Raw genomic sequence first — 26,255 nt, 5'->3', positions numbered from 1 at the left:
TAGTTTCTTTTGGAATCTTGAGATATCAAAAGGTGATAGGAAGTCTTCAATTCCATAAAATGTTCTACTTTTTTGCATGACAACCATTTTCCTTGGGTATAATATGCATTTTGAGGTTTTCACATAGGACCTGTACCCTACCTGTACTGTGCTAGAAAGTGAAACCATCAGAGAGTTCATTTGTTCTCCTTTCCACTGATCCAGTGGTTTTGTTGTGCTTGCAGCGTATATTTCACACTTACAAGCCTTAATCGTGTATTTCCTCTAACTGCCAATCCATTACAACATTGCTACAAACTTAATATGTTGGATTTAATGCAGTCCCTTGTAGCAAGAAATATGGTGCCTAGGCCCACTTAATTACAGTAGAAATCACCCATCAGACTCCTAATGATGGGAAAAACTCCCACGATTAAGTTGAAAGCAGAAATAGGCCCATGAGGAAAACTCGGCTGCCCATGGTGGATTGTCAGTTACACTTATTACTGAGCCAATTGACACCAGTTTTCCCTGAGCCCAAATTCTCTGGAACTTAGTGGTAGCTCAGTGATCACATATAATTGGCATGGCTCTCCCTTGCATCCAGAAGGCCACTAGGACCTATACCTTTGGAGAAGGAGAGTGATCCTCTTTCAAGGGCATGAGGTGCCTAATTGAAGGACCTGGCATTGGGTATGGTGTGGCCACTGACCTCTAACCAGTATTGTTTTGAACTCCAGTACATTAGCCCAGTCAAGATTGTTTAGACACCTGGCTCTTTGAATATATATCCACTCCTGTTATATTTCCCTTTCCCCTACAAGTTTTGCCATATACATGATTAATCATGCTTGGATTAACTGGTTGCTGTTTTGCTGTTTTTTATTTTACTATCAAAAGTCTCACACTTGTGTATGATGGTGTTGACTACACTATTATTTTCATTGCATTATTGTGTGACCTTCGTGGTCTCATTTGTTCCTCACCAAAAAGTGAAACAAATTGAGCTTACTTCCTGGGAGAAAGCATCAATGTTTATTTCTTTTTTCAGGATTCACACCATAGCCATTTAAATATATGATTGTAAGAAAGAGGAGCACGAGTAGACCATGCAACCCTTCGAGCCTGTGCCACCAGTCAATACAATCATAGCTGATCTACTCCAACCTCACTTTCCCAGCCAGCATCCCTCTATTGAGAGAGCAAAAATCTGTCTCAGATGTACTTGTCAATGGAGCATCCACAACCTTCTGAGGTGGATAATTTCAAAGAGTGAAGAAAATCCTCCATAGCTCAGTCCTACATGATAAATCTCTTATTCTTGATTCCACAGTCAGAGCAAAAAAATCTGTTGTACCTAGATGCAAACTTCGTGTTCCTTGTTGGAGTACATATATGTCTCTCTGCATATCAATGTTTTGATGCTTCTTACATGTCAAAGAATACTTTGTTTTTCTTACTACCAATGTGAATAACTTAGCATCACAAATGTTGAGGCAACAGCACTGAACTAAAACTTTTCTGGAAAATACATGCCCTTTATAAACTGGCAAAAGTCAAGTGTGCATCAGTTTATCATTCACAATGGAACACATCATCAGATCGCTACTTGGTTTGCCATTGTGGCTCAGTCACCAGAAATTCAACCCAACGAACACTTAATTTAGAAGGATGAGACAGAAAATGAAACCCAGACTCTTTTGGGGTGTACTTAGGTCTTGAAAGGGGAATATAAATGCAAAGCTCTTTCCTTATAGTTTTATGTGTACGTTTGCTTAGCAGAAAAAGATAAGCTAATTCACTGCAGTGGCAAAACTAAAAATCATAAGTCACGCCCAGCTGAAGATTTAATATTTTTATTAAATGTGTATTTCCTTTTTTTAGCCTTTTGGAAATGGAGACAGAAGAATGCAGTAGAGAATTAAACATCTGGCTATGGATTCTTGAGTATTAAACCACCAAATTGTATAAGCAAATCAATTATCAATCCTATAACCTCTGGCACCAAAAGCAGATTATCTAGCTATTGCTATCAATACTCTCATTGTTTATGAAATGTTGTATTGACTGATATATTTCCCCATATCAGAAGTGAATTCTCCTGACTTTTGAAGTATTTCCTTGTTTGTAAAGTACTACTGAAAGGGGTTATATAAATGCAAAGTTCTTTCCTTATAATTGAGTATTAACGCCTAATTCCAGAAGGGTTAGATGTTCAATTAACAGTGAAGATACTTTAGGTTATGTTATTGTATGAAAATAACAAGATGGGCAGCACGATGGCACAGTGGTTAGCATTGCTGCCTCAGTTTCAGGAACCCGGGTTCAAAGCTAGCCTTGGGTCACTGTGTGGAGTTGGGATGTTCTCCTCCTGTTTGGGTGGGTTTCCTCCGGGTTCTCCAGTTTCCTCCTATAATCCAAAGATGCGTGGGTTAGGTTGATTGGCCATGCCAAATTGTCCCTTAGTGTCAGGGGGACTAGAAAGGTAAATAGATGGGGTTAAAGGGAATAGGACTGGGTGGGATTGTGGTTAGTGCAGACTCGATGGGCCAAATGGCCTCCTTCAGTACCGTAGCGATTCGATGTAAATTATCTTTTAACGCATGTTGAAGAACTAGGAAGCTTTAAGAAAGAAAATTGAAACGTCAATTACCGATAGAAAAAATAAGATACTACATGTACAGTCTCATACATAAGGACATGTTTACAACTGCTGCATCGTTTTTTCCTTGTATGTGCGATACATGTTTGAAGACGTGATTAAGATACAGAAACTCCTCCTCCAAAGTTTTTGACTATTAATAATATCGTACTTCCAGCCCAGCCTTACAAGTCTGACCAGTCTAGCCTTCTGTTTTTTTTTCCCCCCGGTTTCAGTGTAAGTTTACAAGTTGGCTGGGTAGTAGATGTGCCGCTCCCTGTAGCTTTCAGAGAGAAATGAATATGTTTAAACTATCAGCAATCTGGCAGGAGGACGTCGCAAAGAACTTCTCTAAATTGTTTTCGTCGAACAAATCTGTTGAAGAGGATGAGTCTACGTGCAATATTTCCGAGAAGGAGAGGTGAGCAGTGAGCCTCCTGACGGCTGGTTTCTCACAATGTTTTAGGCACGAAAAATAATATGAACCTTCATTTTGCTCAAATGGATTAAGTTTGGACTAGCAGCAAGTGAAAAGATCTATGCTTCCTCGACAACAAGGGAGAGCGAGAAGTGTGCAAGCTAATGTTACAGGTGCACTTGGAGATCATTGGAAAGGATGGCAAAAAGGGAGAGCTACCGATCAACTGATAATGAACTAGAGACGGATCTCTGCAAAATGGGATGAGAACGGTTACACAGAGAGGCAAGAAGAAGACATGTCAGTATTGAGGAATTACAAATGAGTGAGAAACACCAGTCTGTGTGGAAGAGGGAACAGATAAGTAAGAGAAATCAATCTGTGTGAAGGAGGGGACAGGTAAATGAGACACTAGTTAGACCGAAGCTGGAGTATTGTGTACAGTTCTGGCTGGCACACTAGAGCAAGGATGTGACTGTATTGGAGAGAGTGCAAAAGAAGTTTACAAGAATGATTCCAGGGATGAGAAACTTCAGCTATGATTATAGATTGAAGAGGTTGGGACTGTTCTTGGAGAGAAGGCTATTAGGAAATATGATAGAGGTGTTCACAATCATGAAGGGGGTGGACACAGTAGATTGGGACTAACTATTCCTACTCATAAAAGGACCAAGAAGGAGAGGTCACAAATTTAAAATGACCTGCAAAAGAAGCAAATATGATGAGCGAAGAAACTTTTTCATACTAGTGATCTGTCTGGAAGTGTAGCAGGGGCATTCAAAAGAGCATTATTTGAATAGACACAATGTGAAGAGGTTTTGGGAAAAGGCAGGGGAACGAGACTAAACCATGATGCTCGTTTGGAGAGGTGGTGCAGACATGATGGGCTGAATGACCTCCTCCTGTGCCATAGCAATTTTGTGATTCTGAGAGAGATCATTCTGTGTGCAAGAAGAGACTAATAAAAGATGATGGGGCAGATAGGTGACAGAGAACAGTGTGGAGAAAGAAAGAGAGATCATAGAATTCCTACAGTGCAGAAAGAGACCATTCAGCCCATCAAGCCCACACCAACAACTATCCCACCTAGGCCCTATCCCCTTAATCCTCTGTATCTATAATAGGTCTTAATCCTGCTGGTCCTTCTGACACTAATGGGCAATTTTGCATGGCCAATCAACCAAACATCTTTGAAATGTGGGAGAAAACTGGAGCACTTGGAGGAAACCCATGGAAGGGAGAACATGCAAACTCCACACAGACAGTGACCCAAGGCCAGAATTGAACTTGGGTCCTTTGCGCTGTGAGGCAGCAGTGCTAATCACTGTGCCACCATGCCGCCATAATAAGGGAGAGAGCTCAATGTGGAGGCACGGCAACACTGTGGTTAGAATTGCTTCCTCACAGCGCCAGGGACCCGGGCTCAATTCCTGGCATGGGTCACTATCTGTGTGGAGTCTGCACGTTCTCCCTGTATCTGTGTGGGTTTCCTCCGGGTGCTCCTGTTTCCTCCCACAGTCTTAAAGACATGCTGGTTAGGTGCATTGGCCATCCTAAATTTTCCCTCTGTATCTGAATAGGTGCTGGAGTATGGCAGCTAGAGGATCTTCACAGTAACTTCATTGCAATGTTAATGTCAGCCTACTTGTTACACAAATAAGTTAACAATTAACTTAAGATAAACGGGAGCTATCAATCTGAGGGAGGGACAGGAGAGTGTGAGAGATCAATGTGGGGATAAAGATAATTGATTTTCACATATCAGGCACTGTTAAATAATAATCTATTATTAAATAACCATTAGCCACAAAGCTTCATCTCTATGCTGTCAGTGCTCTGCAATTTGATCCTTTAATGTTATATTACAATAATAGACTTGCGTAGGGTTTTTCATCTAGAATTGATTACAGAATTCAGGAAAATAATCATGAAAGATATTTCAATGTGTTTTATTACTTTGTTTTTTTAATCAGAGTATTTTTTCATATAAGAAAATTCCAGGATGAGACAACACAAGATTTTTTTGTTCTGGAGCATTCCTTTGTATTGATGATGTTTTGATTAAATTAGAAGAAAAGTTTATTGGTCTCTTGTTATTGTTAGAATTTCAATAGGAGTCCTTCCTATCACCAACTATGACTTTCACCAAAGTTTGACGTTAACACCATAGGAACAACATAAACCGCCATTTAAACTGAAATATCCACCAAGGAGATTGGGAGAGCTCCACAGAAGTGCTATCCGATTATGTTAATTAATTTCATTGGGTGTTTCTCTTCCCTGCCAGACGAATAATTATTGCTGTTTTCGTGCGCAAACTTGATGTGGCATGGCTACATTCTTGTGTTCATTGATTTGAATGGGAGGGCACAGTGAATAACTTGTTGAATCATCAAAGAAGCGTCATAAATACAGACCACAGGCACTCCCTGTTTCACCCTCTGAGGTTTTAATACCAGTAGGGAGGGGTTCCTATGTTAGTAATTTGTACCAATATCATAAACTTGAATATAATCACTTAAACGTTTATTACAAGTAACAAGCACAGAGAAATTGCAAAGTAAAGGTTAGAATTTCTCATCAGGTCTCTCAATCTTCCATTGTAACTTCAAGGGAAACCCTAGGAAAGGTCATAAATAGCCATTTGCACTTTTGAGGTCATGAAAGGCACCACATAAATTGTTTAAAATTTACTTTAATTTATTCCTTTTTAACTTTGCAGCTTTCTCCATTTTTCTGCTGAAGTTACAAGGGGTGATAGAACCCTCATAGACATTCTAACCCACAATATTCTTATTTGTGCCTTTGGTACTTGATTATTGGTGTATTTTTAAAAAGGTTGGTGTGGTGTCTTACTCCTCCATAGGCACTCCCTATGGTACATAGGTACAGTACGAAATACAGTAAGAAAGTAAGTACAGTAAGAAGTCTCACAATACCAGCTTAGAAGTCCAACAGGTTTGTTTGGTATCACGAGCTTTTGGAGCACTGCTCCTTCATCAGGTGAGTCACCTGATGAGTCACCACTTCCTTCAGGTGCTCTGGTTTCTTCTCCCACAGTCCAAAAATGTGCAGGTTAGGTGGATTTGCCATGATACACACAGGTTAGGGGGATTAGCAAGGTTACGGGAATAAGGCCTCAGTAAGAATTGGTGCAGACTTGATGAGCTGAATGGCCTTCTTCTGCACTCTATGGATTCTATGTTCTATGATCAACTGAACCCTATTTAATATGCCAGCTCATTATTATGCTGTGCTGGCATTTTTTTAAGTTTATTTTCTAATCACCAATAGGCTCACATTAACACTGTAATGAAGGTTCTGTGAAAATCCCCTAGTTGCCACACTCCGGCGCCTGTTTGGGTACAGTGAGGGAGGATTTAGCATGGTCAATGCACCAAACCAGCACATCTTTCAGGCTGTGGGAGTAAATCAAAGTACCCGGAGAAAACCCACGCAGATAAGGGGAGAGGTTGCAGACTCCGCACAGACAGTGACCCAGATTCCTAACGCTGTGAGGTAGCAGTGCTGACCACTGTGCATTTGAGTGCATTTAAGACAATTTTAAAATATTTCCTTAAAATCTTTATTCAGTTATTTTCTCTTTATTTCGTTTTGTCTGCTATAATATTTACTTTGGTGTTTGTTTTACGATGGTTTTGCTCTAGTCTTAAGGATGGTCAGACTGCAATCAATCCAAAAGAAGGACATACAGATGAACAACTATTCCCTGGATCTCCAAATAAACTGTTCACAGACCTGGCAAAGGTAATTAGAAATTTTGATTTCTGGAATGTGTTTTCATATGACTGCTTAAATCAGTGACAAAGAAGATTTAAAACTTGGAGCTGCATTGACCTCTTTTCCTTTCTTCCTGCATTCTGAAAGATTTTTCACGGCTCCACCGATGAAGAGAAGTCTCCAGCCCAAGAAAGACCAACAGCCAGTGAACACATTGCTGTATTCCCGTTAAATAATGTGAACCAACCTGAGGATGCAATTCGACCAAAATGGGGAAGTTTTTTCAGACAAGCTCCAAAATCTAGACCAGGAGAACCACTCACCCAGTGCCAAAAGGGGAGTGTCAACAGCCATGATTTGAATGCTGAAAATCAAAACAGAGTTCATATACCAAATTGGAACGATGGTGAAGAAAAGGATCCTCTCTGTAAGCACATCATGCCGGTCCTTGATAGTGGTGCCAAGGAAACACTGGTGATATGTAGTCCTGCCACAGAGCAGACATCTGCAAAAACAGAATTAGTTGAGCGGAATAAATCTGAGATTGCACATCCTAAAGCAATAGGAATTAATTCAAGCACTTCAGGACAATACAAGGAAGTTGGAAGATCAGAAGAAAGGCTTAATGATTCAATTTGTCTCACAGATTATGTAGCCCATCAGTAAGTCACTTTGAAAACATTACAACTTTTAAAGCGTATTTAAAGAAATGTTTCAGAGCAATTCAATGACCAGTGATGAACAGTGATTTTATAGTCATTATTTTAAAATACCCTTTCCCCTATTTCTTTCCCAACCTGATGCCTGCACTGTTATTTTTTATTCACAATAGGGCATTCTAACCCATAGGCACCCTTAATGCTGTTTCCTAAAGAATGTTAAAGGAGTTATGCTTCAGTGGTGTTGGAAGTATCTTGTTCCATTAGTTCCCTTTCTCTCATTCCAGAAATCCAGTCATGATCGCAAGGGTGCCCCAATTTCACACTGCACAGGGACACCCCTCCCTCCCCTCATGGACAATTCCACTCTCCACTCACCCCTTCCCCAACACAGGTTGCCAGCATTAAGACCTTCCATCGTGGGTCCCAATCATGATCCCTTGTGTATAACACCCCCCCGCCATCATTGCCCCCACTAAGGCCCCACCCCCTTGGCATGGCCCAACTGGCACACTGACAGTGTCCAACTAAGATTGCCAGTGTATCCGGTAGCAACTGCCAGAGTATCTGGTGGCACCAACTGTCAAGGTATCTAGTTGAAATTCCAGATTGTCTGTGCCAGGGTGTCCGCTGGACACTGCTAGTGTACCAGATGGACCTCATCAAGTGAGCACTGCCCAGCCAGGTCCCCGGTCACCCGAGCGCTTCAATGCCCTCCAAACTACCCCCCCCCCCCCCCCCCCCACTTCTTGATGTGACGAGGTCTCAGCTGATCAAGACCAGTAGTGTTTCTGACCATTATGGCGCCACGCCCTAAGGCTGGAGAATCCTGTGCGCTGGGAATCGAATAGGGGCTATGCGTATTTAATTCTACTTTAAATATGCTATCCGGCCTCATGCCCTCTCTGGGCATGATCCAATTTGCGCCAAAAGAAAGGGGCTGGGAGAATCGCAAACTGTTTAACGGTGAGCACAAAGCCAATTTTGTAGGTCTGCACACAATTCTCTGGGATCAGCACGATCTGCGCCAGGCATGTCAAAGTCGCAGAATTGCTCCCTTTATCTCACTACATATCTATTGATTTCTATTGGGCTAATATGACTATTGATGCCTGTTTGTCTAAAAATCTCTTCACAAAGTAATGAACCCATCCCCATCCCTAAGCAAGTGCAGTTCGAGGAAACTGCCTTTCAGTGCTAGAGACTTGACCAGGTTTGTAGGTGAGGCTCGAGGGATCAATGTAAACATTGGAAGAATTGCAGACACTTGCTTTATTGTAATTACAAGCATAACTCATTTATACTCCAAATCCCATAACCTTTTACATTTTTTGACTTCTATGTGCCCAGAGTGCACAGGCATCTAGATGTAAATCAGGAAGAAAATCTAACCCTTAGCTCTAATCTTAAAGTATGACACAGCTATCAGTGTGCGCCTCTTGTTTTAAACTTTATCTAGTAGTGTCACAAGTAGGTTTATATTAATACTATAATGAAGTTACTGTGACAATCACCAAGTCATCACACTCTGGCTCCTGCCCAGGTACACTGAGGGAGAATTTCAGATAGTGGGAGGAAACTGGAACGCCCAGCGGAAACCCACAAAGACATGGAGAGAATGTGCAGACTCTGCACAGAGAGTGACCCAAGCTGGGAATTGAACCTGGGTCCCTGGCGCTGTGAGGCAACAGTGCTAACCACTATCATCACCCTAGTTGCACCTAATGTTACATGGACAACACTGTTTAAACCAAGGGGTCCAATGATTATTGAAAATTGAACCTCATGAGTGTAATGTGCCCATGTTATCAGATCACACCTTCACAGGCAACATGCCTGAGCGAAAACATCACTAAGCTGCCTGTCCACCTGAAAAAAAGGCCTAAACATTATCATTGGGATCAATGCTTGTGCAAATTGGGTGCAGGGGCATTTCATTGTAAAATCAATTTACTTTGCATTGACTTTACGTTCAAGTAATGGGCATAGCTCGTGTCAATTTCCATCCCTATGTTTTCTTACTCCATATCCTTTAAATAGAAGAAAGAATCTGCCATCATCTAGTCAATGCCTTCTTTATTTTATTTTAAATAAGTTTTATTTTATATTAAATAAGTCAATCAGATGGCTTCTTAGGGTTCCCTTCTCCAAGAATTAAATAAGTTTAATAAGAATTCAGCCACTCTGTCCTTTCTTAGATAGGTTGCCCATAACTGAAAACAATGTTCTATATGATGTCTGGTTGCTGCTCCGTATCACTGCAATTGTACTTCTTGAACTTGCATATAATGCAATATAATACATGTCCAAATGACCTGTAGAGGGTGCCCATTATTTACAAGGGCTGCTGATAGCAACTGGTTTTGAAAAAGCCTAAAGTCTATGGGCAAATCACTGCTCCCAGCACATTTTAACCTCTTGTGGAACATCTCAATAATCTTTTGATCAAGTTATACATCTATTCAGTTCCATAACATTATCACAAGAAGATCTGGGAATTATTTAATAAAAAGGGGGATTTGTTACCATGCTCTCAGACCGCAGGAGGAAACACAAATGTTTTAAGAAGTGATTAATAAGTTCAAAAACCTGTAGGGTGGCATTCCATGGATTTCTTTCAAATAATTTCTGTTTACTGTGCAGAAAGATATTTAATTTTGGTACGTCCGCCCAAAGTCAACAACCTGCAGTTGATTTATACATTTTTAGTAGAAAAAGATTCCACAGAAATGAAATCCGACAAAAGTGGAGTTGAGACCACAAACAGATCAGTCATAATCTTATTGAATGTTGGAGCAGCCTCCAAGGGCCGAATGGCCTACTCATGCTCCTTACTCCTGTGTACTTCACAGATATTCAAGAGTTAACTAAAAGCTTGGTCAAAGAGATAGGTACTAATGAGAATTTTAAAGATGGAGACAGAGAGAATGATGAGTAAAGAGGAATTCCAGCATTTATGGCCTAGAAGGCTGAATCTATGGCCACCAATAATAGGGCAAAGTGAATGGGAAATGCAGAAGAGAAACAAGTTCTGGGAAAGAGGAGATGTCAGGAAACATGAAGCCATGAAAGGATTTAAACACAATAATTTATCTGTAAGATGGTAAGAGACTAGAAGCTGAAATGAGTCAATTTGGGATGATAGATGGTTGTATTAGGAAACGTGTAAAAGATTTTTGAACGAGCATTAGCCTTAGTCACTCTTTCACTTAACATATTTGTAAAAAGCTTTCTTATTGTCCTCGATATCCCTCAAGCTCTTTTTCTCAATTTCCTTTTTTACAACTCTTGCTACTTTCTTTATATCTCTTTCTATTTGTTAAATTAGCATAAGGGTTTATAACATCTCTTGCCTTTTTTGACTAAAGTTATTTAATTATACAAGTAGGGCTTTAGGCTTTATATTGTACTAAACATCTCTTTGAAAACCTCCAACTGTTCATTTGTAGTATTATCCATTATCAGTTCTGCTCAGCTTGGTGTGGTCATTTTAGCTGAAAAAAGACTGAGAAAAATGTTGAAAAACTTTGTGTACTATGTTCCTTCAGTTTTGCTTTGTTTACCACACAAAGCCCCATGACTATTCCGATCATGCTTTTGATGACAAATCATGGAGGGATTATCATACATACCTTTGCTTAACCTGGCTGGTTAGGTAAAATAACAGATAATTTATAATAGATTGCAAACATTTTAAAGCATTGGCCTGTAGAAATGGGGTACATGTTGTACATATACTGCAGTTGCGACGTGGCTTCCGAAGGCACAGAAATAGTGACTATTGTTATGATCCCAGTTGATGTTATAACTGGATGGAAGATTCCAGAATGGAACCCTAGCTCAAAAAGACTAACATTTACTTTTTTTAACAAAATGTAGAGCAACGGAATCAAGGGGCCGCTAATTAGTTTATAAGAGCAAGGAAAAGATATTTATTAAACGTAAAAAGTCAGATTATGATACAATACTCCTTTACCTCTCCCTTAGCTTAATAAATACATACAGATTTTATGATTAAAATAGATTGCCAAATACATCTTAAGCTACAGTGGTCTCAGTACACAAACTCTCTTTAAGCACAAAGATTGGTTTGGTCAAACACACCCTCCACTCTGAGCCCAAGTGAATGTTTGTGGATTTCTCCTCAACCCAGCCCCCACCTCCGCACTCCCAAAAAGACACACTTTAAAATCTTTCACAACACTGCTTTCCATCAGCTGTTTGCATTCTGAAAATCCAGTCCAGGTTCTCTAAATTACTGTTTTAAATAAAGCTTCCACTCCATTTTTAATAATGAATCCAGTACCCAAGATTTCCAACTTCTTCCCCTTTGGGATTTCTTTCTCTTAACTGCTGTATAAACTGTTCAGAATTGTTTCAACCCTCAATTTCTAGACTCTATTAAAATAGCATCAAACTTTTGATTTACCTCTGAAGTCTGCTTCCCCACTTTAATCCAAGCTGCTGCAGTTGTTTCTTTCACTTACAACTCTGTATCTGCTTCTTTGAATTCATCTCTGAACAACACCTTGGTCACGGTTCTCTTAGCTTCGGTCTTAAGAGGTTCTTTCGGTCCCAGTTCCCTAGTTATTTATACTGTATCTGGTTCTTTGATTTTGATTTAATTTATTGTTGTCACTGTATTAGTATACAGTGAAAATTATTGTTTCTTGCGTTATGCAGATAAAGCATACCATACATAGAAAAGGAAACGAGAGAGCGCAGAATATAGTGTTACAGTCATAGTTGTTGTTTGTCTCTTTGCAGCTCCCTTGTCCAGTCCAATTTCTCTTGGCAGAGTTAGTAGATGTTCATTCCTTGGTGTCCTCCTTCAACTGCAATATATCCACCTGAAATTTAAAAGCCTTCCGCCTTAAAAAGCCCCCTTTTAAGCAATCCACTGTTACTTCCATTTACTTTTCATTCCATAACCCTCTCTAAGCACAATAGAAACACAGTTAGAATTAAAACCAAACCACCCCCCCTGCCCAACATACAAACACTTTTGTCCAGCATGAATCTAACCACAGCTTTCACACTTCCAGGCACAGAATTAAACCCCTTTAAAATGATAACTTACATAAAAATATAAATCCTTTAACACTACCTTTGTTTTCTGAACACCAAGGGAACAATTCTCCGACCTCGCCCTGCCTGGCGCAAGTTGCACCGATCCCGATGGAGACGCGTGCGGGCTAAAAATCGGCTTTGCATCCAGCGCCAAACAGTTTGCAATCCGATCAGCCCCTTCCTAATGGTGCAAACTGGATCACCCCCAGAAAGGGCATGACGCTGATTAGCATATTTAAAGTAGCATTTAAATCAGAATCATAATGACCATTAGACTCTCCAGCCTTCGGGCACAGCATGAGAATGCCAAGAATGTAGCAGAGACCTGACGCGATGGCTACACCGGGAGGCTTGGAGGCCATTGAAGCCCCTGGATGGTTGGGGGTATGGCCTGGCAGTGCCCAGTGGACATCCTGGCAGTGGCTACCAGCCACCCAACATTGCTAGTTGTGCATCGCCAGTGTGCCAGAGGCAGTGCCAAGAGATGGACTTGAATGGGGTCTATGACAGGAGTGTCTGTGACAGGGTGGGCTATGATAGGGGGATTATGACAAAGGGGGCTAGGATAAGAGGCTATGCAAGAGGGGGTCATGCAGGGAGGGTTATGCAGGGGGTTTCATGCCAGGGGTCATGATGAGGGGGTGGGGGCATGTCTGGGCTCAGGCAGCAGGATCCATCGGGAGGGCGCCAATGCTGGCAAGTGTGTGGAGGAAATCAGTTGGAGGAACATGCTGCTGCTGATGAGGGGAGGTTCCGATGTCCATTGAAGGAGGGAGGGAATCTCCCAGTGTACTGAGATCCCAGAATTCTGCCCCGTGAATGTGCACTTCTGACCCAAAGCGCGTAGCCATATCAAATAAGAACAGGCAAGGGTTATTGAAATGGGTTTAATAGAAATAACTGATTGAATGCCTGCTGCACTGGCTCATGTTCAACATTTGGAACCTTCAAAAGCCACAGAATGAACGCTACACAGCCCAATTTCTAGGCCATTGTCTTAAAATATTTGCCTTCCACAATAAATGATCTGTCAACATTGGTTTGTCCATTGCCAATTGCTGCACTCAGCATATCCCACCCTAGATTTGCCTGCAAATGAAATAAGTTACTTACTTGTGAAACACCATTCCAATCACTATCATTGCTCACCACCTCACCCTTTATGCCTCCGATCTCAAAGTTTGCAACCCCCGATCTCCATACTCTGACACTGGACTTTGATCTCATCCCTCCATCTGCTTCCCGGTCACTTACACTTCTAACCATCAATCCCTTCCCCCCCCCCATAAAACAGAAAATGCTGGATAAACTCAGCAGGTCCGGCAGCATCTGAGAGTTAATGTTTTGGATCTAAATGACTCTCCACTGGAACTGATTCATTTCTGATCACCAATTGCTTCTCCCTGCAGCCCCATTATCGCCCACCATCCCCCTCCCCCAACAACTTCCACTTGCCGCCAGTTGCTCACATGGCCAAGGTCTTCAATTCTTCTCCCTATCCTGAGACCTCCTGTCCCATCCCCAACCACTGATCACCTATGTATGGGCCACTTGGAAATGAACAGCAGCCTGAACTCCCAGCACTTATCTGGGTGGCGCTCTCCCACAGATGTGAGTGAGATCCGAAGTTCCAGCATGTTGTATTATTGTATTTAGAAAGGAGCTTCTAAAGAAAGAAGCGACATTGATCTGAATTACTGTGACTTTCCAAATTAAAAATAATGCTAAAATGGGGAGGCAGTTATCATTGACAGCTAATTTATAAGACTGATGTCCCATAATGAATATACAGCAGACTGTAACGATCTTCACTGATAGTTTTTCTCCCACAAACCTTTTAATTTTAATGTGAAGTGGAATTAGTCAATGTTTCTAAGGTTATGATTCAGATAACAATTGGCTATAAAAATGGAATAGATATTTGAAAATAATCCAGGATTACTGGCTTCAGCTGCATCACAGAAAACCTTGACAATGGGAAGATATGAGTATTAGGAGAAATGTTTTGATTTGCCATGTAAACTCATGTAATAGTTGATCTTGCGTAAAGTGGCCCCCAACCTTCCAAGGGCATTCCACTTGATTCAGCTCACTGCCCTCCTCTGTGTTCAGAGTAACACACCAGAGACCAGGGGGTGGGAGATGAGGGTAGTCAGTGTGGTTGAATCCCATACTGGTTGCCCATTCCATTCCAGCCCACATAATACTCTGCGGCCACGCTAAAATTGGGTCGTGTAGGACTTCTACCCCTGACTGTGGAGGAAGTCTGGCCCTTGGGAATTGCAGCCACATTGGCTGGCAGCTTCATAAGTCCCAATGCCACATTAGCGGGCACTCCTGGGACTGCACCCAGGATCAATTATAGATCCTGATCCAAGGTAAGTCCAGAGTCTTGAGTATGGAAGGTTTGGGTAGTTTAGGGATGAGGGGTGGAGTTTATGAGTATGTTTAATGGAGCAGGTGGGTAGGAAGAAAGAGGGGGTATTGTCTTGGGAAGGTTTGCCCCCAGAACCACAAAGAGCACCCCCTAAAGAGAGCTCTTCTTTTCTTCCTGCCCTCAGAGATCATAAAATCCCTACAGTGCAGAAGGAGGCCTTTCAGCCCATCGAGCCTGCACTGACCACAATTCCACCCAGGCCCTAGTCCCATAATCCCACATGTTTACCCTACTAATCCCCTGACACTAGGGTCAATCAACCTAACCTGCACATCTTTGGATTTTGAGAGGAAACCGGAGCACCCAGAGGAGACCCACCTGGACATGGGGAGAATGTGCAGACTCCACGCAGACAATGACCCAAGGCCGGAATTGAACCTTGGTCCCTGGCATTGTGAGGCAGCAGTGCTAACCTCTATGCCACCATGCCGCTCCTGTGCCACCATGCTGCCCCTTGCCTTATGATAAAGTTTTTTTAAAATTGGGCTGTGCACTGCCAAGTTGTGGTGCCATGATGTGGAGATGTCGGTGTTGGACTGGGGTAAACACAGTAAGAAGTCTCACAACACCAGGTTAAAGTCCAACAGGTTTATTTGATAGTAAATGCCACAAACTTTCAGAACGCTATTCCTTCGTCAGGTGAGTGGAGAGTTCTGATCAGAAACAGAGCATATAAAGGTACTCACAGTTTACAGAATACTGATAATAATGTAAGTCTTTACAGCTAATCTGCTATTCAAGTCTTAAAGATGCAATCAGTGTGAGTGGAGATAGCATTAAGCATAGGTTAAAGAGATGTGTATTGTCTCCAGACAGGACAGTAAGTGAGATGTTGCAAGTTCAGGCAAGTCATTGGGGGTTACAGATAGTGTGACATGAATCCAAGATCCCGGCTGAGGCTGTCCTCATATGTGTGGAATTGGCTATCAGTCTCTGCTCAGCGATTCTGCGCTGTCATATGTCGTATGTCGCATATGATTGCATAGGACGGCCTCAGCCAGGATCTTGGGTTCTTGTCACACTATCTGTAACCCCAGTAATTCCTTAACTGTCCTGTCTGGAGACAATACACATCTCTTTAACTTATGCTTAATGCCATCTCCACTCACATTGTTTGCACCTTTAAGACTTGAATAGCAGATTAGCTGTAAAGACTCGCATTCTAATCAGTATTCTGTAAACTGTGTGTGCCTTTTATGCCCTGTTTCTGATCAGAACTCTCCACTCACCTGACAAAGGAACAGCGTTCTGAAAGCTTGTGGCATTTACTATCAAATAAATCTGTTGGACTTTAACCTGGTGTTGTGAGACTTCTTACTGAAGTTATGGTGCGTCAGCTTATTATCGAGCTCAATTGGCTTGATTAGTTATTTAAATATGGCATGCGGGATGCCAATTTCAGCACCCCCACTTAGTACTGGGCTAAGTGAGAAAGTGGCATCCCTCCAATTTCAATTGCCCCCTGCAGGAAACATATCCAGCAGGGGCATATAAAATGCAGCCCCAGGATTTGAAGCAGGAGGTTTCTGATCAGTCTGTATTAGTGCGAGGTCACAAGTGCAATTTGCCCACTGAGATATCAGGAAATGTTAATACAAGTTTAATTCTACATTGAAATGACGGAGGTACGGTTGGAACATGCTATAGTACCAGTGTGCACAGTGTGTGTGAACCACAAGCTCTCAGAAATGGAAGTAAGTTCACTGAGCTGTCATGAACAGTCCCATGGCCCAGTAGCAAAAGAAAAAGGATTATTTAAAAACTCACCTTTTTAGGCTTGCTTTATGCTCCAATCAGATCTGAAACAAGGAGGCTAAAAATCCAGCATGGTCCTCTGCTGCCTCTGAGCTATGGGTGTTGGTAGTTGAAAGTCAGCCCCTGGAAAACAATAGTCATGCAAAAGTCAATCCCTTAACCTTTTAACTAAAAATAGTTTCATAAATTCAACTTTTACATGAGTATATATGGTAATTGGACTCCATTCAAACTGTTATTTTATGAGGAAAAGCATCATGGGTGTGATTTTACAGCCTCATTCGAGTGAGACCAGAAATTCCCACACCAGGTCAACGGACATTTCTGTTGTTTGCCCCTTGCCCGCACTGATTCAGTGGCAGGTCAGGTGGCGATATTCTGGTGCATGTCACTAAGTATTCCTTATAAGGATGGCATTCATGTTTTATACATTTGCAGCCTTTCCCAGGTTGCACAATTGGGGGAACTAATGCTCTGAAATCCTGTATGACAATTATATTTTTATTTTGTTCTCTTATGTATTTTGTTATATATTTTTGTCAACCATGGCTCAGTTGGTAGTTCACTCATCTTCAAACCACAGGACTTGAGCACAAAAATCAAAGCTGACACTCCAGTGCAGTACTCGGGAAGCACTGCATTGTCAGACGTGCTGTCTTTTGCATGAAACATTCAAATCAGGGCCACATCTAACTGCTCAGCCGGATGTAAAAGATCCTGTGGCACTATTTTTAAGAAGGGCCTGGGAGTTATCCCCAGTGTCCTGGGCAGCATTTATCCGTCCAATCAACATCATCAGATTAGCTGGTTATTATCACATTTCTGTCTGTGCGAGTTTATTGAACGCAAATTGGCCGCGATATTTCTTACATTACAACAACAGTGACTATACTTCACGGTATACTTCATTGGCTATAAAGAGTTTTGAGACATCCAGTGCTCATGAAATTTGTAAAATTTTTCAAATCAAAAGATTAATGTTTTTTGGGGTTCTTTTCTCTTCCTCTGGATTAACACCAGCATTATGATTGAGATGGTGGCTGTTGTTAAGTGATGCATCACTGAAGAGTATTATAGTTTTCTTTCATTTGATTTAAAACAACATTCTAAACCACACATAAAATTTTTTTTTGTATTTGTTCTTGGGTGTGACCAAGGCCAAAAAAGTGACATTTATTTACATAAGTTAATTGACTATGCGATGTGGGACTGGAATCAAAAAGTCCAAAGCAGTCATGTTGCCCTCCCTGAAGCACATTAATGAACCAGTTGGGGCTTTTTAAAAAATTACCATGCTTTCTGGTGTTAGTTCATAAATTATCGCATTTGTTGAATTCCATTTCATACATTATTGTGACAGGATTTGAACTCTAGATTTCTATGTTACTAGTCCTCTACCGTAAACACAAGGTTACTCTGTCCAAGAGTGAAAGTCAAAAAAAAATTTTCTTTTCATTTTCAGGAAATTAAAGAAGTTAGGTGGAGGTATTCCATTGGGCAAGGATGTTGATGCAGTAAGCAGTGACAAGGATGCTACTTATCGGAAAACCCTAATGCTGCTACAAGCTGTAGCAGGCGAACGCAAAGAAATGAATAGCCAAGGTTTAGAGGTCGGAGCCAATGAATCAGCTGGTTCTGAGCCTGAACAAGATATGCCTGTTCCACCAACCATCACTTATTCAACTTACCGAGGAGCAAGGAGAATCAGAAGGAGGAGATCGCAGAGAAAACCATTCCAACCACTAAGTCCCATAATTTCGGAAGTAGATGAAAAGAGTGTGATTTCACCAGTTGATCAACCTCTCATAAATCAAACAAAAGAAGAAACTAACCCTTGTGTCCTTTTGCAAGACCCAACAATGACTGAGGTTCAAACACCATCAGAAGGAAAAATGCCTCTAATTGATCATGGCAAGGCAAATGCTGAATTGCAGCCCAGAATCGACACAGCAAAGTTTCCGTCAAACAAACCCGGGCTGGCCCAAGATGCAAAAACAGAAAATGAACAATTGATGCAGCATAATTTTTTCAGTGGCGTTAGCAGGGAGGTAGAATTAACTGGACCACACCACCAAGAGGTAACAAAGATAGGAAGGGAATGCAGCCCAGTGACAACAAGAACCATAGATAGCACCAAGGAACAAGTATTACAGTCTGATACATCAGTATCAAATACCACCAATATACAAAAGATAACTGCTGTCAATCTGGATGACATATCTGTCCAAGTTAGAACAATGACACCTGAAGACTTGCATTCAAAAGAAGATGGTGTACCAGAGAGGGACGCACAATGTTTCATTCAGAAAGATAAGTTACTCACTGATCACAACGATCAGAGTCACAAGAATGAGGACTATGCTGACATAACAACAAGCCACATAACTACCCAAATTGACAGCTCATCCAAAACAACTATTCTGATGGACCACCAGCATAAGTTCCATATTCCCTCTGCCTCGAAGACAATCCATATAAAAGGAAATGAAACAGATGTACCAAAGGCACACTGCTCCATGGTAGATGCAGTTGAAGCAGCAACAGCTCAAAACTTGAAACCTGACAGTTCAAATAATTTTACTCCCTCAACAGAGACTGGCCAACAAGCTGATAATACAGACAGGAAAAGACAAAGCATCTTTGCTAATTCAGAAGATGGGGCTCTAGCAGTTCCTGTGGTTATTGCTTCAAAGCAAGATGATGTGGCAATAGAGACTGAGGAAATAGAACTTGGAAGCAAGAGTGAAAAGCAAGGGCTGACGCTGGAAATTTTGGACAATGCTAATGCTCCAACAAAAGCTGTCTCTTTTACAATGAACACAATCCACTTGAACGACAAGTTAGATGCACCAAAAGTAATACTTAATGATAACTATGATGCACAATCGGAAATTGCCATCAGGACTCAAACAAATGGACACGCAGCGGTATCAGGTACTTTCGCAGTGTTCAGTAATGAAGTGGGTATTCCTGATGCCTCTACCAATGGCATGCCAAAAGAGTATAAAGACAAAGACAATGTAACAGGGTTATCCACTGAAAGTCTCACAACTGGATATGCACTTGAGGAACCCTTAGAGGAGTACAGTCAAACACCACAATGGAAATCCAAATCTGACATAATATATGGAAATGAGAAGTCGTCTTCTGAAGTATTGAAAAAGCAAATGAGTAAGGACCCATCCATAGTGACAACTTTTGAAGCAAGATCTGAAGATACAGCCACAAGTGCTAATGTTACCAATACATCAAGAGTTGAAATTGATAATGATAAGTATCTCAGAAAATCAAATGCTACTGTCTCTAAAATTGATGCAGACACAGCCCCAAGTACACCACAGTCATATGAGTTTAGCAATTCTGAACCTACTATAACTAATGAATCCCGAGAGATTGCAGATGTCAGCTACCTTGAGACTGAGGAATCATTATACACCCAAAAACTAGATCATTTATTTAAAATTTCTTCTGGAAAGGAACATGACCATATATCAGAATCATTACCAGGTACTTCTTCCTTTTCACTTGAACCCCAGGTTTCTAGAGTAGTCAAGCCCTCCTTGGCTAATGAAAGTATATTCTACAGGTACTATCAAGAATCAACATATTTTTCATTGGATTCAGACAAAAATGCACATTCAATTGCAGATAGTGAAATTGTAACTGTGCCAGCCATTAAACAAAATCAGTTGCTTGAAGAAATGCAGGATAACAAAAGAGCATCTAACTTTGCAGCAATGCTGAAAGAGGCCAATGAATTGTCCAAGGGAACAAGCAAGTGTAGCCCTTCAGAAAACAGTTTGTGGTACAGATGTTTTCAACAAAGTACTGGCTTGTTGAATATGTGGGAAAGTAGGCAGCCTAATATAATGAGTGAATCAAATTTGGGAAATACACAGGCCGATGAAACTGCAGAGTTAACAAAACCAATTGCTCCTGTTGCAGACTGTGCAAAGGAAGCCATTCTAAGTACCTTGCAGGGAGATTCACTGAATAACTCCAGAATGACCCAGTCTAATGAAGAAACTGAAGAAATGGCAAAAAAAATCAGAAGCTATGACAACAAGGATGCAAATGCATCAAATTCAGGTAAACCGGAAGATGAAGAGACTGCCTTAAAAATCAAAGAAAAGAAGGAAGAACTAATCACCTTACAATCAAGAGCACAATTAATCACAGAAACATGTACAGTTGATGCATCAGAGGTATATTCAGTAGAAAGAGCAATAGCTACAGATAGTGATAACATTTTGGAAGGAAAAACAAAAGAAATAGAAGAGGAAATAATATCTTCAGCGATGCGGGTAACACCACATATCCAAATGAGTACCACACATATCGAAGATGATGCTACTAACACACAAACAGAGTTAGATGCAATAGAAGCTGCCAGACTAGTTGATGTAAAAGATGATGACTTAAGTGAGAGCATAAATAATGTTACAATGATCTACACAATTCAAGAAGAACCTGAGGAATTAGTGACGACAGCAGAAGTTTACGATGAGCGACTTAAGGGGATGGTACATGCAGAAATACCAAGGGAGTCTGAGAATAACTCCAGACATGTTTCTGGAGGAGAGAGTCAAGACAAACCTCTGGTGATAAACAAAAATACTTCTGAGTGTGTTCCTCCAATCCCCAGCGCTGATAAGAAAGACGAATCAATAAGGATGGAACTACATGAGAAAAGCATCAGTGCAGCATCTTTATTGCCAATAGACACTGACATTACACTGCCACATGCTGTTAAAAGTGGAAGAAACCAGGAGGCAGGGTCAGGATTCTTAAATCTCACCTCAACTAGTCAGGCATCTGGCAGCACAGAATCTGCATCTCAAACAATTGAAGTCAAAGTGAATGATGCTGAAATAGAAGCTCAGGATCCTGTGAAAGAAAGAGAACAGAGAACTGAGCTGAACAATTGTGTTATTGCTGCAGAAGATTCATTGTCAAAACCATCTTCAGACATAACGAAAACAGACAATAAATCTGATCACACGGTCCAGGAATTTCCCACCATAGTATCAGAGCAGTGTAATGTTCTTGATCCAACACAGAGAACAGCTGAATTAAAAACTGATTCTGTAAAATCAAGCCAATCTAATGACACCCAGGATGATGCTATGTCTGATTTTGGTAAAAGTCCACCAAACTCAGAAGCAAATCATTTTCAGTCAGGTTCTGTGGAGTCAAAAATAAGTCAGTCAAGTTTGTCAACTGACCAAGAAGACTCCACTAATCTAACCACAGAAGTTGGAGAAGATGGAACGTGCCTGCTTTCTGAAACACCAAAGAGCTCCTTCTTCTTATTATCAGATTCAATTAAACCAGTGAATGAAGTGGCAAAAAGAATGATACAAAAGATTATGCTTTCCACCCAGGAGGGCATGACAAACACTCAGGTACCTGATGCAGCACAAGTGTCTTTATCAGACACAGGAGCAGCTACTGAAAGCAACATGACCTTACCATCAGCACCAACATCTGCTGTCAGAGTGGCAGCTTTCACAGAACCAGTTAGACCACTGACCCAGACGAGTAACATTATAAACAAAGAGGTTGTTCCTTGTCCAGAAACAGTTTCAGATATAATAAAAACAGCCAGGTTGATGGAGAGAATGGAAGCCATTGACATAAATGAGAGCACACATAATTTACCAATAGACAATATCATTGATAAAGTACCTGAGGAATCAGTGAAGACAGTAGAAGTTAATGGTGAGAGAGTGGTACACTCAGAGGAACTAGGGAAGTGTGAAATTAATTCCAGACATGTTTCTGGAGGAGAGAGTCAAGACAAACCTCTGGTAGTAAACCAAAGTATTTCTGAGTGTGTTCCTCCAATCCATAGAGCTGATAAGAAAGACGAGTTAATAACGATGGATCTACATGAGAAAAGCATCAGTGCAGCATCTTTATTGCCAATGGACACTGACATTACACTGCTACATGCTGTCAAAGATGGAAGAAACCAGGAGGCAGGGTCAGGATTCTTAAATCTCACCTCAACTAGTCAGGCATCTGGCAGCACAGAATCTGCATCTCAAACAATTGAAGTCAAAGTGAACAATGTTGAAATAGAAGCTCAGGATCCTGTGAAAGAAACAGAACAGAGAACTGAGCTGAGCAATCCTGTAATTGCTGCAGAAGATTCATTATCAAAACCACCTTCAAACATAATGAAAACAGACAATAACTCTGATCACACGGTCCAGGAATTTCCCACCATAATATCAGAGCAGTGTACTGTTCTTAATCCAACACAGAGTACTGCTGAATTAAAAACTGATTCTGTAATATCAAGTCAATCTAATAATATCCAAGGAAATTTAATTGCTGTTTATGGGGAAAGTGAATCTAGTAAGTTAGCTGATCCAGGCAATTTTACAAATCAAAGTATGAAAAATGTAGAGGAGGTTGAAACGGGGAGAATTGCTGAACCACGGGAAAACTTTGACATCTTTGCACGTTTAGCTAACTTTCTAAAAGATCACGTAACAGAGAGCATAGGAATAACTGACCATATTGAGAAGGAAATAGAATCTCATCTTTTAGAGCAGGAAGCATTGATCCTCGACACACCTTTGAGTCATGACATCAACAGGAGGAAAATTTATCCTTTTGCTCTACCACCGATATATGAAGAACAGGAGTTTGAAAATGACGTACAAGTGGACATGTACAATCTTCCTCATTCTCCAACTTCAGCAACAGAAAACATTTCAAACCAACTTGTTACATCGGTGCTCAAACCAACAGCAGAATCTTTACAGTTTGAGGAAATAGTAAATACAGTTCAAAAGGTTGAGGAGGAAGAAGAACAACCAACTAGTCCTGCTCTTGCACTAAAAGCAAGCACAAGCCTCTCTAGCGACCACTTGAAAAAAGCAACTGTGATTTCTCCGGAGATAAATGAGGAACAAGACTTGTCTTCACGGTTACAAACAGAAACTTCTCCGGCTAATTCCAAACTCTCCCCAGAACCTACATCTTCCGCAGCAGAAAATAATGCTTTCTACAAGTATTTTCGGTCGTCTAAGGATTACTTATCAAAGGATAAAACAGCATTACCTAAAAATGTGCCTAAAGTGTTAACTGATTTGCAACAGAAACTAGTTGAAGACTCAAACCTATTAAAATGTTCATCAGATTCAAAGGTAAGATATTTTATTTTCAACTTTACATTCACCAGAATTAATGTTTCTACTGCAATGTTGGATCTTCACATAATGTGTACTATCGGTAGCAAAGAGAGAAAGAACATTAATTATTCCCTGGCCTTTGCCAGCCCTACAGTAAGAGGTGCTACTGAGAGCGAACTAAAGGTAGCAGAAGGAAGCATTTTTTTCTTCCTAATGTGATGTTTACTCCTTTCCTTGAAGGGAAACATCTGACCACAATTTTGGGTATTTTACACAGCAATCCAGTGTAATGATCAGTGGAAAGCCATGCACCATCAATTTAAACGCATTGGGTTCACACATGCAGGACAATCCCACCTAAAAAAAGCATTTTGTAACGTCACAGTTGTTTCTGATATTTTACTGTTAACACTCTAACAATTTGAATATTTATTCCTTTCATATGAAGCCTTGTTGATACTGAAATTTTCTTATTTTCTTAGCTTCCTTTAACCCCCTCATCCCCACACTTTTGGTAATCTTGTCGCCAGTGTCATCTATTATTCCTTTTGAAAATGCAGACCTTAAGGCTTTACTAGTTTTGTGTTGCTATTCACCATAAGGAACTGCATAAATGTTCTTGAAGATGATGCATATTTTGCATTCCATGGAACAGCAAGAGTTTGATACTTTAGGAACATTAAATACAAATCATTCATCATTTGGTGAATCTGTCAAATTCTATTCAACCAACATTCTATGGGGAAGGAAATGGTCATGACTACAAACAGTTGTAAGGATCATGATGCTGATTATCCCACAGCCATTGCTTCTGATTCTGATAGCTTGCAGACTTCATACTATATGCTGATTGAAAGGATAGCAACATGAAGCTTATTGTTAAACATACTATGCCCATAACATGAAAGCTAAAAGGCTAAACTAAAGCAAAGACTACAAAGCCAAATATTATAGCTTGTGTTTTATGTCCTTGTGGCTATGTTTTGTTTTAGTTATCATCCCCGTGTGGATAGATGTAACTGTAAAAGTTTTTGGGTCTTTATCCACTTTCATTGCCAGAGTCAATCCGGCGTATGTGGATCGTTTACTTTCCTTCTTTCTAAGATGGACTAATGAGGGTGAAATTGTTCGTTCCTGCCTATATTGAAAATTGTGGTGGGAGGAGGAAGATTAGTTTCCTTTTGGTAGGAAGTTAATTTGGAAACTTGTTCCCCTGACTTTCATGGTGGCCTAAAGGCAGACCAAGTGTCCTATGGAGCAATGTCGAGAGCCTCATTTGCATCCTATGAATGCTCATTAAACGACAACAGGCAGGGATCTTGTTTTCCCAACAAATTTGGAGCCCTGCCTATGGGAATTTAGAACATTATTTTCATGACCAAAAATAAGTGGCATGCGTCTGTCAGGGAGACCATTTCCTGAATGTAGCAGACAGTCAGTGCTGCCTTCCCCATTCTTTCAGACCATGCTTGGGTTTCAGGAGCCAAAGCTGTGCTAAGGCCAAAGGTGGTATACAGGGGAAGAGGGGTGGAAGGCTGGAGTGAATGCTGATTGAGGACTGGAAGGCAAGATGTTAGGTGCAAGGAACAAAGGATGGAAAGGAGAATGGTTGGAAGGGGCAAAGGCTGGAGGTTGGATGGATGGGGCAAAGGCTGGAAGGGGGATTGAAGGCTGAATGGGGGTGGGAGTAGACTGCCCAGGCTTGGTGGTCACTGTGTTTAAGAGTGCAGCGTCTGTGGAGTCAATGTGTGATCCTGAGGGAGAATTCAAGACACCAATGAAAAGAATGACAGAAAGGGAAATGGGATGAGATAGGGTGAGAGGGTCAGGAAATGTGTCTGACAGGTGAAGGTAAGATCAGGTGGGTCATGATGGTGGACAAGAAAGGTGGCACAAATTATGGCAGTGGGCAGGGTTAGGATGGGCATAGGCATGGTAATGTGTGGGCTCCGTGGGGTGGAAAGGCGTGTTGAGGTGGATGGTGACACAGTCACAAGTAATGGGAGAGGTTCAAGGGTGACAGAGGGGAGTGTAAAATCTAACCTAATATCTTAATGGTGATGGAGGGAAGTTGCTGGGTGACAGAGAGAGGGTAGATAAGGGGAGCGGGCATCAAAGGAGACATGCACCATTTCTGCCGCAGCAAGACAACACCATCATTATCAAACTGCGGTAGGAACGGGGTCTTTTCGGGCAGGTGGAACTGAAGGTCAGTACAATTAATGACTAAAGGACTAAAAGCAAAAGAGAACTATAGTCAGTTGTGACGCTTAAGGTGATGCTCAAAGAGCAGTAGATCCAAGATAATCAGAGCGTAGCAACCTCTTGTAAGCTGTGCCCAGCATACCCTCTAATTCTATCTTTCACTCTTGTTCTATGCTTTCAAGTTTTTCTCTACATCTTAGCAATG

General features: G+C 41.1%; 1 protein-coding gene across 2 annotated transcripts in view; it reads left to right on the top strand.

The window, feature by feature from the left end:
- Positions 1–2,806: 2,806 nt before the first annotated feature.
- Positions 2,807–26,255, top strand: part of LOC145353281 (uncharacterized) — a 94,544-nt gene continuing 71,095 nt past the window's right edge. Inside the window, exons 1-4 of one of the 2 annotated variants that reach the window (XM_080203881.1) lie at positions 2,807–3,041; positions 6,707–6,806; positions 6,927–7,441; positions 18,163–23,860. In XM_080203881.1, the coding sequence (XP_080060007.1) occupies positions 2,917–3,041; positions 6,707–6,806; positions 6,927–7,441; positions 18,163–23,860 (6,438 nt within the window). In that variant the 5' untranslated portion in view covers positions 2,807–2,916. The remainder of the gene's footprint in view (positions 3,042–6,706; positions 6,807–6,926; positions 7,442–18,162; positions 23,861–26,255) is intronic. The other variant, XM_080203880.1, reaches the window with a different exon arrangement.

Source organism: Carcharhinus amblyrhynchos, chromosome 15, assembly GCF_965287045.1.
Source record: "Carcharhinus amblyrhynchos chromosome 15, sCarAmb.v2.hapA, whole genome shotgun sequence".
Lineage (NCBI taxonomy): Eukaryota > Metazoa > Chordata > Chondrichthyes > Carcharhiniformes > Carcharhinidae > Carcharhinus > Carcharhinus amblyrhynchos.
Note: the sequence above shows the minus strand (reverse complement) of the source record. Positions and strands in the feature narration are given on the sequence as shown.